We start from the raw sequence: 15,257 nt of genomic DNA, 5'->3' as shown, positions 1-15,257 counted from the left end.
CATAGTGTAGATCAGGAAACTGGGCCTCTGGGGAAATCAGTGACTTGTCCTTGGTCATGGGGCTGGTATGTGGCAGAGCTGAGTTTCAGAGTACTGTAAAAACTGTCTCCCCATCTGTCTTTGCTACCTCTGGAGCTCAGTTCCCTTTTGCATCTAGTTGTGTTTAAGTTTTTTTTTTTTTAATTTTATTTTTTTTAAAGTAATCTCTACACCCAATGTGAGGCTCAAACTCACAACCCCAAGATCAAGAGTCGCATGCTCTTTCCACTGAGCCAGCCAGGCGCCCTGCATCTAGTTTTTTATCTAACCATGTTAACCTTTCATTCAGAATGCCTTGATTTTGCTCCCTGCTTCCTGTTTCACTTGCTATTGCCTTAGTTCAGTCTGTATTTCCTGCCTAGATTATAACAACCAGGCTCTTAATTTATCTCTCAGATTTCAGTCTCTTCATTTTTCAGTCTCCTTTTCACATTGCTGGTAGAACATTCTCAAACATGTTATTACATAACTGCCCTATTGAAAACCCTTCTGTGCCTTCCACATTGCCCACAGCGGCCTTCTCAAAGTCTCAAAGGGTGGTCCAAAGACCAGCAGCATTGGTATCTCCAGGAAACTTGTTAGAAATGCAAATCCTGGGGCATCTGGGTGGCTCAGTCGGTTAAGCATCTGCCTTTGGCACAGGTCATGATCCCAGGGTCCTGAGGATGGAGCCCCGCATCGGGCTCCCTGCTCAGCGGGAAGCCTGCTTCTCTCTCTCCCAACCCTTGCTTGTGCTCCCTCTCTCGCTGTCCTTCTCTCGCTGTCAAATTAATAAATAAAAATCTTAAAAAAAAAAAAAATGCCAATCCTTGGGCAAGCTGAGCAGTAGGCAGAAATGATTCTCCAGGCAGCCTTGCTAAGTAATTGATCAGACATTCAAGAAATATTGATTACATAGCTGGTCTGTGCAAGACATTCAACTATGGTATAGGGACTTTCTCATATATGGATTTGCAAGACTCTGTATCTGTAGGTCTGGGAGTAAGTCTCAGCATCCATATTTTCAAAAAGCTCCCGTATGATTCTGATGTGCATTGGGTTGATCATGACTGTCATAATGCCGGCTATACAAAAATGAGAGACGTCTCTCGCCTCCCCAGACCTGCATTGTAGGAGACATGTAAGCAAATGCTAATGCCGCCATGGTAACAGGCGAAATAACAAGGGCTTGCTTCTCCTCTTGTGGGTTTCCTTTGGCTTTTGATTTCACTTTAGTTTCCTTAACTTGAAAGTATTTGCACAACAACCAAACAGCAATCATTACTGATAAAGGCAACATTTTGTTTGGATGATTTTATTTATTCACCTGATCTCTGGCGTCCGAAGGTTAATATATGGTTCACGGTCTCAGATATCCAGCAGTAACCACAAATTAGGGTTACCTGTTCAACAGTCCCTAAAGTATCTTTCAGGATTCTAGGTCCCTTGCGGCTGCTGCTCGCTCACAAGGTGTCGGCGGCTGATGACAGTTCTCTTTACTATGCTCTAAGGTGGTTGTGGGACCTTAAACCGACTCACTGAGAGCGGCCGAGCCAGCTCCACTCCGCACCCGGGGCCGGGGCGGCGCAGCGGGAGCTGTTACCGGGGATAAGGTCAGAGGGCGCCTGAAGAGAGCGTCGATGGGGAAGTCCTTTGGGGCGGGCGCAGCTGCAGCTGGTAGCGGGAAATCGAAACTCAAGCTGTTAAAACCGCTGCCCCTGCCCTTCGGAATCGCATCTCGAGACTCGCTAAGCGTCCCAGCCCGCAACCCTCCCGCAGTGGGCGCCCGGGACCCGTGGACTCAGAGCTATGTTCACCCGCACTCGGGTGGTGGGCTCCGGGCTCGGCGCCTCTCCCGCCCCCCGCCCGGCCCGGGACCCCCCTGAGCGGCGCCCGGAGCCAGGCAGGCTGCAAGGTCCCAGACACGGGGTGGAGGCGGCGCCCCAGAGCCCCGCGCAGGAGAGCCCGGGGCTCCCCGGGCTCGCGGGCCAGCGGCTGTAAGTACTTAACAACCTGTTTCGGGGGCGGGAGCCCAGACCTCAAACATACTCACAAGCACTCTCTTGATCACTGGAGTTTGAAACCACAGGGGCCTAGTAAGAGGGTTTTTGAGAGACTGCAGCCTTATTTGCCTACACAAAAAGCCTTCAGGAATTATTACCTTATAAATTGAGCGTGCCAGTCTGCGGGTCTTTACTAAATGTCTGAGCTCCAGTTCCTTGCAAGAACACTGCTTTCTTGATTCTTGTGACTGGCTACAGGATTGAAAAGATGTATGTAGAAATCGCTAAGCTTCTTACTAACTTTCCAGGTATCTCCAGAACTCACACTCTTTAACTAGTATGAAAAAAATTTTTTTCCTTCCTGTTTTAAAAAATCCGGGCCCTAAATGATGCCAGGGTAGGGGCGGAGAGGAATGTGTTAGGGGGTAGAGGATCCAAATGCTGCCTCTGGGAGCACGCTTGCATCTCAACAAAGTTCCCAGATAAACCACCTCTTAGGACCAGAGCCGTGAGGCTGGGTGAGGTCGAGAGTGGCTGCAGGGTTTCCTGTCCTGGCGTGGGTAGGTGCTCTATGCAAGAACCGTTACAGGTAACTTTTATCTTGGTCTTCGGTTCAGGGTCTCCAGTTGGTACCCCGAAACATTTTGCTATGCCTTGTCAGTGATCCTCTTTCTTCCCAACGTTAGGAAATTCTTTAACACAATAGTGTGGGGTACACAGTGCTTTGGAAGCCCTGCCTCTGTGAACTGGAATTGTCCTGGTGGTTTCATTTTCATTTCCCCCCTTTCCATCAACTGCTAGTCACACGAAAGACATGCTGGTTGCTAAGGAACCGTATATGACCTTAGGACCGGTAAACAGTAGATTTTCTTTCATCCTTAACTTTTGAAAGAATTCATAAGTACTGGGCTTTTAATATTATCCAGCTTAGGGTTACCTTAGATGGGGTGGGTGACCTGGGTGATTTCAGTTGGAGATTGCTTCATTTCTCTCCTTTGCAGAATGAGAGGTGTCCTGCTACAATAGACATTCATTAATTTCAAGTAATCTACATCTCAGTAAGCTGTAGCATTTAATGTAGTAGAGATCATGGGCATACAGTCTCATGTTGATGATGAACACTCTTTATATGTCTTTTTCTTCTATTAAAGAGCATCTACTTAGATATAACCATTTAGTTGCAAGCTCTTACCAACTCATAAATATTAGTGGTTGCATCTATCTGTTTTTATATGATTGTAAATTACCCCAGAATCTTGCTGGATGAAATTGCTCAGAAAGGGGCAGTTTTCTAATTAATTGTCCAGGCCTCAATACCTGAAGACCTCACTGCATACTATTTTGTGATTTTTAAGATTTGCTAATAGACCATTAGAGAGCACATGGAAGAGTTCAGTTAGTTTTCCTGGAACTGACTTACTTATTTATAAAAGATTTATTTGAGAGAGAGAGAGAGAGCAAGAAGGGCAGGGAGAGGGAGAGAAAGTCTCAAGCAGATTCCACACTGAGTGTGGAGCCAGATGGGGACTTGATCCCAGAACCCTGAGATCATGAACTGAGCTGAAACTAAAAGTCAAACGCTTAACCAACTAAGCCACCCAGGTGCCCCTATTTATTTATTTTTAAAATTGAACCAGTTGCAATAAGTAGAGCATTATAAGAGACATTCCCTTTTAGGTGTTTATTTTTATTTTTTAAAGATTTTATTTACTGGGCGCCTGGGTGGCTCAGTTGGTTAAGCAACAGCCTTCGGCTCAGGTCATGATCCTGGAGTCCCGGAATCGAGTCCCGCATCGGGCTCCCTGCTCGGCAGGGAGTCTGCTTCTCCCTCTGACCCTCCTCCCTCTCATGCTCTCTGTCTCTCATTCTCTCTCTCTCAAATAAATAAATAAAATCTTTATAAAAAAAAAAAGATTTTATTTACTTATTTGACAGAGAGAGAGACACCGAGAGAGAGAACACAAACAGGGGGAGTGGGAGAGGGAGAAGCAGGCTTCCCGCTGAGCAGGGAGCCCGATGCGGGGCTTGATCCCAGGACCCTGGGATCATGACCTGAGCTGAAGGCAGACGCTTGACTGACGCCACCCAGGCGCCCCATCCCTTTTAGGTGTTTAATATATAAGATCCTGTTTGGACCACTCTGAATTCTTACATCTCCATCAATCACTTCTATTTACTGTTTATTCCCACTTGTCTCCTTTAATGGAACTGGAAAACCAAGGAAAATGGTTGCCTGGTAAATAACATCTTAGTAAAATTCACACATACACTAAAGCCATTAAGAAGGGGGTTTAATTTGGGGCACCTGGGTGGCTCAGTTGGTTAAGCATCTGCTTTTGGCTCAGGTCATGATCCCAAGGTCCTGGGAGAGCCCCACGTTGGGCTCCCTGCCCAGCAGGGAGCCTGCTTCTCCCTCTCCTCCCTGCTCATGCTCTTTCTCACTATCTCTGTCTTTCTCTCTCTCAAATAAATAAATAACATCTTAAAAAAAGGGGGGGAATTTAATTTATTCATTTTTTTAATTTTTGGAGCGGAATTACAGCCTTTTCTGATGGGAAATAAAAAGGACGTATTAAGTGCTTAATAAGCTTCATTTGTTCACTTTCAATATGAGCTCATTTATATGATAAAGGATTGAGATTTAACCTTGTATTGTGTGCATCCTTCCATTAATTCATTAGGGAAGCGCCAGTGTAGGCATGGGAGCATGGGCTTTGAGGACAGACGCACTTGGGTCCACATTCTAATTCTGCCATTAATTGCTCTCTGAACGTCAACACGGTGCTTAACTACTTTATGCCCTAGTTTCCTCATTGCTTAAAATGAGATAATACCAACCTCTGAGGGTTTCTTTGTTTTTGCATGTGTGTATGCATAAAATGTAACGTCATGCCTAGCGGAAAGGAAATGTCCAGTAAGTGTTGGGTGCTGAGAGCCTTGAATTCATTTAACAAATGTTTATTGATCAAGTGCCATGCTGTCACCCTGAGGTGGAGTGTTTGTACCTTGTAAAAATACACTGATTTAAAACACCTGCTTACATATAAATATAAATAGAGATTTTAAGGCAATCTTTTACAATTTTAAATGACTTCTGAGAATCTCTAATGGACTCTAAGGCAAGGCTGTGTTCTGACTGTATTTGGATTTAAGTAATTATAAGTGCTAATTCATATCGGCTTTCCCAATTATTTTTAGTTGGTGATTTTTCTCTTCTCCCTAAATATCATAAGCCATCTACACAGATTTAAAGAGAAAAAAGCTCATATATACTTCAAATCCAAAGTAACACTTTCCCTTTCAATATTTTGATTTTTTTTGGTAAATATCTCATACTCACTTCTATAATATCTAGATAAGTATAAGAATAAAGCGTGGGTTTTTCTGGAAGGGGTTTTCACCTGACTTTACCCACTTCTGGGCAATAGGCTCTTATCTGTGATAGCAACACAGGGTTCACTTCATTCAGAGGCTAGCCTATAATCATACCTGGAAGTGGTCCTTTAGCTTGATGCCGTTTAAAGGAAATAAAAAGATATTCTAAAAATGAACCTGTAATGTGGAATTTTGCTATACAGTTTACATCAGATGAACTGAATTTGTATATAAATTAACATATTTGCAGCCTACTGTACACTAAGAACTGAAGAGATGTAAAGATGGGCAATAATAATAGCAAACACATGAAATGCTTAGTATGTGAAAGTGCATTGTATATATTATCTCTTTCAGGCCTCACAAGAACCATATAAGAGGATCTCCAGCTTTGGATATTTAATTAAAAATTTAGGAACAAATAACTACTCAACAGAAGATAAGCCCTTAGGTAGCTTATAGTCTAATTGAAGGGGCAGACAGTGATTAGATAATTACAGGAATGACTCTTCATATACACTATAAAGGAAAACCAGAGTCTGAGCTAGTCTTGGGAGCCTGAGAAGTGTTCCCAAGAAGGGATGTTCGAGCTGCAATCTACAGGATAATTGGGAGTTGTGTGTTTTTTTGCTGACATCATACATTATTCCAACACCAACCAACTTCAATTCAGTTCGGACACTACCCCGAGTTAGCACAGACCCCATGGATTAGGGCCCAGTCTCACAAGACTGCCCCTGTTTCAGACACCAGCCACAAATGGGGTCCCCAAACTACCCACACTTCTGCCTGGCTGACTACAAATGTGGGTGTTTCCATGACCTCTCCTCCCCCAGTTTGATAATTCATTAGAACAAATCACAGAAATCATGGAAACTCCTATATTTACGATTACTGTTTTATTATAAAGGGTACAACTTAGGAATAGCCAAATAGAAGAGAGGCATAGGGCAAGATATGGGGGTGGGGTGTTGCCCAGAACTGCCATACCCTGTCTGGGTGGGCCACCCTCTCAGCACTTTGATGTGCTCACCAATCTAGAAGGTCCTCAGTCCTTATTCAAGAATATTTATTCCAGCTTCATTACACAGGCGTAACTGATTAAAGCATTGGCCACTGAGCTCATCACTGAACTCAATCTCTAGCTCCTCTCCCCTCCCCAGAGCTGTCAGAGGGGCAGACCTGAACGTTGTAACCCTCTAAGCATATGGTTGGTTTTCCTGGCAAATAGCTTCCATCCTAAAGCATTCTGGGGTCATCTCATTAGCATACAATCAACACTCTTATCACTTGGAATCCCAAGGATTTTTGGAGTTCTGTGCCAGGAACCAGGGACAAAGACTAAGTTTTTACATTCTGTGATGCCACAGGAGTTTATATAGCCTCTGTGGCAGCCAGGGAAACTTGCTATCCAGATCTCCTTCAAAAGAACTTACTGTGGGAAGCATAGTCCTCTGACAGCCACAGCTGCAACCCCTTTGTCCATTACACCCTTTGTCCTGGGAGCACACTGATTCTGCATTCTTCCAGCCAGTGTCTGAACATTCCAGGGTGCTAGTGTCAGCCTAGTCCTGGCCCAGGTGGGACTCCTCTATTGGGCAACTTCTGCCAGAAGATTCCCGTAGATACACCACACCCCTGATTACAATAGCTTAGACACTACGTCTGTTGAAGTGCTATGTAATTGTACTGGGGAAACCCACTCCTTTTTCTTATTTCCTCCCTTTGGGGCTCCAGTTTCCTTTCCCTACTCAAACTTCAAAACTTTTCCCAGTTTGCTGTGCTCCAGGGAAGGGAATAACCCTGGTAACTGATACTTTTCTTTCCCTTCATCCTCGAAGTCTCAAGGGACAGTGAAGGGAGAATAAAGATGGCTTGGTAAGACCACTTATTAATGGCCAATTCCCAATTTCTCTCTTTTCCTCTTCAAGAACACTGTGTTACATTAGTATTAAGTATTTTATACATAGAAGGTGGGATATAAAGTGGAATATATGATAACATCAGTAAGTTATAGTGTTCAATTTCCGTGAACATCACCATCTAATAATCGTTGAGTATATTCTGAGTCCTGAAGTATAATATCTTATGTCCAAGACAGATCATCAAAAACTTCTTAGGTCATTCTTGATTCACCTCATGTCAATCTGAACTAGCCACATAAAATAGTCTTAAATTAAGTGCAAGTTTTTACAAACTTATGAGAGCCTGTAAGAACTGCTTTCACTATTTCTTTTTCACTGCAATGCCCCAGAGTTCTCTTCTGAATCCTCATATGAGTGTGAGAAAATAAGCTTTTGCCTATAGATGTTAAATGGCATGAAAGCATCGGGCTATCACTCCTCCCTGGGGCTAGTGAGCTGAATAATGACGAATTTCCTTTTAGTGCTATAAAATAATAGTACATAGGAAGAGAAAAATCTATGATTGATTCTGATGAGTAATCTTCTTGACAGCTTAATATAGATGGGTATTCATTAGAGGACTATAACTCAATCTTCAGACAAGGCTCATAAGCATTCAGAAAGTCTGTAGAACAACAGATAGTGTTTAACTCTTAATGATAATTATATGGCTCGATGAGCTTGTTAGGTGTCTCAGTGATTACTATATTCTACTAGCAACCTAATCAGTAGAACTCTGCCTATTTGACTTATTTTTGAAATGAAAAATGTGGCAAAGCATGCCAATACTGTAGTAGCTTAAAGTCAATTACTTGTGACCTAGAATAGTCAAACTGGGTACCCCGAGAGAATAAAACCAAAATAACAATCAATAGCTGGAACTCTTACATCTTGGACTCTTAACCATGTGCTAGACCTTGTACTACACATGTCATATAATTCCTTTTTCTCATCACAATAAACACTTGGCCACTTTACAGTTGAAGGAACTGAATCTTGAGAGATTAAATGATTTCCCAAGGTCTCACGGCTTTTTTTAAATGATAGAACCAGCATTCCAACCTAAGTCTATCTACCAAAGTCTAGATCCTGAAATGAGATGGAGCTGGAGGGAGGAAGTGGCAGTATAGCTGGCTAAGTTCCCATCAATCGTCATTATTTTCACATCAAGAAAATAGAAATTCTATAGGCTAAAGGGAGTGATGCTATAGAAACAGTGATGTGACATTTACAGCTTTAAAATTCTTTGGATAGAGAAGTAGTTTACAAGAGTCAAGTTTCTGTGGGGATTCTCTTGTCTCTGCTGCTTTTCTTAAATGACAGTTTGGCGGGCTTGAACAATTCTCTCACCATCCCCTCACCATCCCTGTTTATGAGCAACCTAAACAACACCCCGCCTCCCGGTGATCTTTCAGACTTCTGACCACAGGCCAGAGTAAGCAATTCATTTGACATTCATGATATTGGACATGTGTGGGTATATATGAGTTTATATATAGCAGAAAAAAAATTCACAACTCTCACCCTTACTGTGTGTGATGCACTCTGACATTTTCTACTCTCATTCATTAAAAATAAACCCATTAAATTGGTTTTATGACCCATTAGTGGGTTACATGTATGGTGTGAAAAAACATAGCTCTGTGCATGGCAGAAGAGATTGCTGGAGTGGATGGAAAGAAAAGACATTTTGGTTTGCTTAGGTCCAATTTATCTTCCTGTTTATACAGGAGGGTAGAAATTATGGTTCTGTTTAGAACGAATTTCCAACTTTTCTGTACTAGATTTCACTCCTCTGTATGGAATGCATTTGCAGTCTGCCAAGTCTTAGGGAGCAATCATTTTTGCTCAAATACAATATCAAAAATGAGTGGGCATTTCTCAAAAAGTCTTTGACAGCTGAAATAGTGAAACAATAAATCAACAGGATGATGAAAGCATGAAAAAACATAATACCTATAATAATCAGTAGAAGCATAGCAGAAATGAGAAAAAAGAAACTTAGTTCAATTACCCAGTAAGGTTATTTAATTCAAAGTCAGTAGAGTGCTGTAAGGTTTTACATATTGTTAAGGTTAATTGCATCTATTCTGAATCTATTTGAATCTGAAACAAAAGCTTAACAGGAAAAAAATCATTAAAGGGAGAAGACTGCATTTGAAGGGTCTGTTCTATATCAGAGAATCAGCTAATGATGATCTTCCTTTGTTCTGTAATGTTTGTAATTCCCCCCCCCCAAATATGAACACTTAAAAGGCAATCCATTAAAGTCCTATAGAAAAACTAAAGACATTGATCATCATTAAAACTCAAGGGCTAGTATGGCCCAGTGTTTGTTTTACTGTGGCACCAGAGAGAGTGGAAATCCTGTGCTACCTAATCTTGTAAGAAAATCTGAGCCCCTGCTTGAAGTCTTTATTTTAAATATTTCCTCATTAAAAATCTTCAGAATATTTTCCCCGATTGTAAAAGTAAAGTTATATCTGCTTGTTATAAAAACCCAAACATTACAAAAATAATATAGAAAGTAAAAGTCCCCTGCAATTCTAATCCTTAGAAATAAACACTTCAAATAGTTTGATATGAAGACATCTTTATTTTTAAAGTGTAAATGTGCTCATTGATTCTTTATGCCAAGTAGAAAGTCTTAGAGCCATTACACTTTTTGATTTCTATTGCCAATAGAAGGTGACAGGCAGCAGAAGATATGTTCTTTTTCTAATCTTTATTTTAAAGTGTGATTGCTCGCTACCCTATAGGCAGATACTGTTTTCACATTGGTTTATTATTTAACTGTGCAAGGAAACAACTCTTGTTCTAACAGTGGACTCTTAGATAATATCTTTTATGTAGTACTCTTCCCCAAAATATTTGACCTGAACATCTAATCATGAATAAATCATATTCTCAAATCCAGATTGTGAGGTGTTCTATAAATTCTATAAGACAATTTACCTGGTGGGGCTCCTGGGTGGCTCAGTTGTTAGGCGTCTGCCTTCGGCTCAGGTCATGGTGTCAGGGTCCTGGGATCGAGCCCCGCGTTGGGCTTCCTGCTCCGTGGGAAGCCTGCTTCTCCCTCTCCACTCCCCCTGCTTGTGTTCCCTCTCTCGCTGTCTCTCTCTGTCAAATAAATAAATTCTTTAAAAAAAAAAAAAAAGACAATTTACCTGGTGTATTGGTCAGGGTTCTCCAGAGAAACAGAACTAAGAGATTATATATTTGTATACAAATACAAATATATACAATATATATTTGTATATATATAATCTAATATATAATATATATGCATATATAAAAGTACATATTATAAAGAGATTATTATAATAAATATTATATATAATATTTTAAAATATATATTATAAATCATTTTAGAATTATATAAATATATAATATATAACATATTTTTATATATAAAGAGATTATTATTTCATATATGTATATATATAAAGAAATTTATTATAAGGCTATAAGGTATTGGCTCACATAATTATGAAGGCTGGGAAGTCCCATGATCTGTCATCTGCAAGCTAGAGACCTAGGAAAGCCAGTGTGTAGCTCCAAAACCTAAAAGCAGGAGAGCCCATGGTGTACATTCCCTTCTAAGTGTGGAGGCCCGAGAACCAGGAGCACCAAGGGCAGAAGATTGATGTGTCAGGTCAGTCAATCAGGTCAACATTGGTTTCAACCTTTCTCTGCCTCCTTTGTTCTGCTGAGGCCGTCATTGGATTGGATGATGCCCACCCACAATGGGAAGGGCCACCTGCTTTACTCAGACCATGGATTCAAATGCTTACATTTTTCAGAAACATCCTCACAGATGCACCCAGAAATCACGTTTAGCCAGGGTACCCTGTTGCCTAGTCAAGCTGACACAGAAATTAACCATCACACCTGGACTCTCCAGAAATGTTAGTTATGAAAGGTAGGAAAAAGTCAAGGAAATGGTCCTGGATCACTGAAGTCTATAGAGACGTGTCAAACAACAGGCATGTGTAATCTGTGATTGGATCCAGGATGCGGTCAGGGTAGGGAAGAATATTCTAAACATTGGAACCATTTAGAAATTTGAATATAGAATAAATATATATTAATATTAATTCCCTTGGGTGTGATAGTTGTTTTTTTTTAACCTGTAAGTAGGGGAATGTCTTTGTTCTTTTTTTTTTTTTTAAGATTTTATTTATTTACTTGACAGAGAGAGACACAGCGAGAGAGGGAACAAAAGCAGGGGGAGTGGGAGACGGAGAAGCAGGCTTCCTGCTGAGCAGGGAGCCCAATACAGGGCTCCATCCCAGAACCCTGGGATCATGACCTGAGCCGAAGGCAGACACTTAATGACTGAGCCACCCAGGCATCCCGGGAATGTCTTTGTTCTTAAGAGATACATGCTGATGTGTTCAGGGTTATGTTACTGACTCTGCAGCTTACTTTCATATGATTCAGAAAAAACAAAGATGAGGAAAGTGAAAGAAGTGTGGCCAACCATTTACCAATTGGTAAATATAGGTAAATAGTATATGGGTTTTCATTTTACTAATATTTTAATTTTGCTTGTAGGCTTAAATTTTAAGATAAAAAATTGGGGAAAAAGTAATTTCAGATCATATTCTAAAGTTCATTGTGCCTCTCTTTTCCTTTATTCTTTTGGAATCTGGAGAATTTAAAAGGAAGTTTGTCATGGAGTTGTATGCTTAAGATTTGTACAGTTTGTCCTAAGTATATTATAGCTCAATAAATAATTTAGGGAAAAAACCTGGGCTCAGAACCATGTTATCTTTTACAGAAGACTATTTGCGAATCTTTAATGAACTATTTATCAACACCACTTTGTTTCATGCAGTGGTTCTTATTACTCCTAAGACACAAATTGAAGAAAAGAATCAGGAACTAGGATATAGATGTTAGAGAACAATGCCAGAACCAGGGTTGTAAAAAGACAATTAGAAAAACTAAATCGCATACATTGTGGAAGAAGATGGAGCAAAGAAATTCAGTCACAGCAGGAAAAAGGAGATGTACTGTGATTTGGGGCTAGGTTTTATTACATATGGTGAAAGAGGTGGCATATATATGTTATACATAATTCTCATATTACAATTACCTGTAATAGATATCTGCAAATAGGTATCTTAAGCATAGATGGCTTTATTTGTTTCTCACCTATGAAATAAGTCTGAAGGTAGTTAGTCTAGGGATGATGTAGTACAAATAGCAGGCAACCATAACAGAACATTTATTTTCTAGCATTGTTCTAAGGACTTTGTATCTGTACTCTAAGATGTAGATAGCTGTTATCCCCATTTCACAGGTGAAAAAATAGAAAAACTTAGTAAGTTGCTCAAAATTGTAGTTAAAAAATAACAGAATTAAGGTTTAAAACCAGGCAACTTGACAATAGATTACCACTAATGTGGTGGTTTTATAGTCACAGGGCACCAGATGGCTTTTGTCCTTCTGTTCTGCCATTTCTGACACATGTCTTCTGTATTCAAGTTGCCTCATTGACCAAGATAGCTGCTTGAGCACCAGCTACCACTTCAGTCTTCCACGAAGACTGGAAAGCAACAGAAAAGCCTTTCCTCTCTGTCTCCATCTAAAGGAGCTTTCCTAGAAATCCTTCTATATAGCTTCCACCTACATTTCAATTTCCCAAACTTAATAACACGGTCATACCTAGCTATGGAAAAGGTCATGGACTGTAGTCTTTTTTTTTTTTTTTTTTTAAGATTTTATTTATTTATTTGACAGAGAGATAGACAGAAGAGCACAAGCAGAGGGAGTGGCAGAGGGAGAGGGAGAAGCAGGCTCTGCACTGAGCAGGGAGCCCGATGCGGGACTCGATCCCAGGACCCTGAGATCATGACCTGAGCCGAAGGCAGACGCTTAACCATCTGAGCCACCCAGGCGCCCGACTGTAGTCTTTTAATTGGGTACATTGTCAACCTAAATAATATAAAGGTGCCATTAGAAGGAGAAGGTGAAAATGAATGGTTGGGTAGAGTCAGCATCTTTCCTAGTTTCAGAATTGAGGAGAGTCAAACATAAGAGCAGACATTAATCATTCAAACTGTTTCTGGGATTTCAGAAATGCAAATGGGATATCTAAGGAAGAAAAATTTAAATGTAGTCCACACTCCTGTTCAGAGTATTGATTTTAGAGGACTATTAGAGTTATCTTCTGGATAATATTCTACGCAAAGCTTTATTTTTTTGCTTTGTACATCCTGCAGGTTTGTTTATAATAGTGAACAATTGAAACAACTGAAATAGTTAAGTGAGAGGTTATATTATGCTGTATCCATGTTCTGAAGTATTATGTAGCCATTTAATATTAAGCTTGTTACATGAATAGTTGGGAAAACCACTTATAACTGAAGACATAAAATTGGACTTAAGATACGATTGCAGCTGGGGCGCCTGGGTGGCTCAGTCGTTGGGCGTCTGCCTTCGGCTCAGGTCGTGATCCCAGGGTCCTGGGATCGAGGCCCGCATCGGGCTCCCTGCTCGGCAGGAAGCCTGCTTCTCGCTCTCCCACTCCCCCTGCTTGTGTTCCCTCTCTAGCTCTCTCTCTCTCTGTCAAATAAATAAATAAAATCTTTAAAAAAAAAAAAAAAAAAAAAAAAAAGATACGATTGCAGCTGTGTAATAATAGGTACAGAATATAGATTGGACGGAAATTCACTCAAATAAAAGTAATCGTGGGGGTGCCTGGGTGGCTCAGTCGGTGAAGCATCTGCCTTTGGCGCAGGGTCTTGGGATCCAGCCCCGCATCAGGGTCCCTGCTCCGTGGGGAGCCTGCTTCTCCCTCTCCCTCTGCCTGCTGCTTCCCCTGCTTCTGCTCTCTATCAAATAAATAAATAAAATCCTAAAAAAAAAAAAAGTAATTGTGATCTCCGAGGGGTGGGATTATGAGCGACTTTTCAATATTTAAAAAATATATTTTTGTGCATTTTCATCTATAAGCATGTTTCTTTCAAAATCAAAATCAGAAATAAAAGATGAATTTTGCTTTTAAATGTTCTATGCAGAGACTTAGATATAAATCCCTCATGCCTTATATTTCTGGTTTTGTCCTTTAAGTTATAGATAATCTTGAGGAGCAATGCTTAAGACATGTGGACATAATCAGATCTTAGTCTATTAATAATAATAATAGAAAATGGGGACACCTGGATGGCTCAGTCAGTTAAGCATCTGCCTTTGGCTCAGGTCATGATCTCAGGGTCCTGGGATCGAGCCCCACATAGGGCTTCTTGCTCAGTGGGGAGCCTGCTTCTCTCTCTCCCTCTTCCCCTCCCTGCCACTTGTGTATGCTCTCTCTCTCTCTCTCACAAATAAATAAATAAATAATATATATATATATATATATACACACACATATATATAAAGAAAATGTACAACCATTGGTAAATATGTGGTTTTTATGCAAATGCAAATTTCCTTGTCACTAAGCTATTCTTAAAAGAATGTTTATCCTGAATATTCTCTTGTTGGAAAGGACAGTCCTGCTTGGGCCTCTGCCAACTAGTATGTCTTGCTGGGTGTGCCAAGACAGCACACCAGACCAATTTTTCATCTGGACTATTCCTCAAGGTTGTGATGTAGCTGGAAACCTTGAGAGATGAGGTAAGCTTTCCCCAGAATGAAGACCAGGCTTGCTTACTACCTGCTGTAATAATAGTGGATTCCTCAGCTGTGTTCCTCACCTGCCATGCAAACATGCTGTGTGTGCAGCATCTATCATGTTACCTCCAAAAGACATGGGGCCAGAGAGAACAGACATAAATATACTGATGCTCATGCTATGTGCTATGCCATGAGTAATAAAGTCTTAGTTTCTGACCCAGGAGTCTCATGGCTTTTGCCAGTATCTATGAAACAGTAACAGGCTCACTATTAGGCTAAGGGTAGCTTGTTAGGTTAAGGTTAGTTTGCAAGTGATAATTTGGAGCTGAAA

The 15,257-nt window shown here is 40.7% G+C and overlaps 1 protein-coding gene across 1 annotated transcript in view; it reads left to right on the top strand.

Annotated features, from left to right (window-relative positions):
* The first annotated feature begins 1,687 nt into the window (after window positions 1–1,687).
* EPSTI1 (epithelial stromal interaction 1) overlaps window positions 1,688–15,257 on the top strand; it is an 87,876-nt gene continuing 74,306 nt past the window's right edge. The window contains exon 1 of the mRNA XM_032402950.1: window positions 1,688–2,015. Within this exon, the coding sequence (XP_032258841.1) occupies window positions 1,828–2,015 (188 nt within the window). The 5' untranslated portion in view covers window positions 1,688–1,827. The remainder of the gene's footprint in view (window positions 2,016–15,257) is intronic.

The sequence above is a fragment of the Phoca vitulina genome, unplaced genomic scaffold (genome assembly GCF_004348235.1).
Source record: "Phoca vitulina isolate PV1807 unplaced genomic scaffold, GSC_HSeal_1.0 scaffold5, whole genome shotgun sequence".
NCBI lineage: Eukaryota > Metazoa > Chordata > Mammalia > Carnivora > Phocidae > Phoca > Phoca vitulina.
This window is presented reverse-complemented; position numbering and strand designations above follow the sequence as displayed.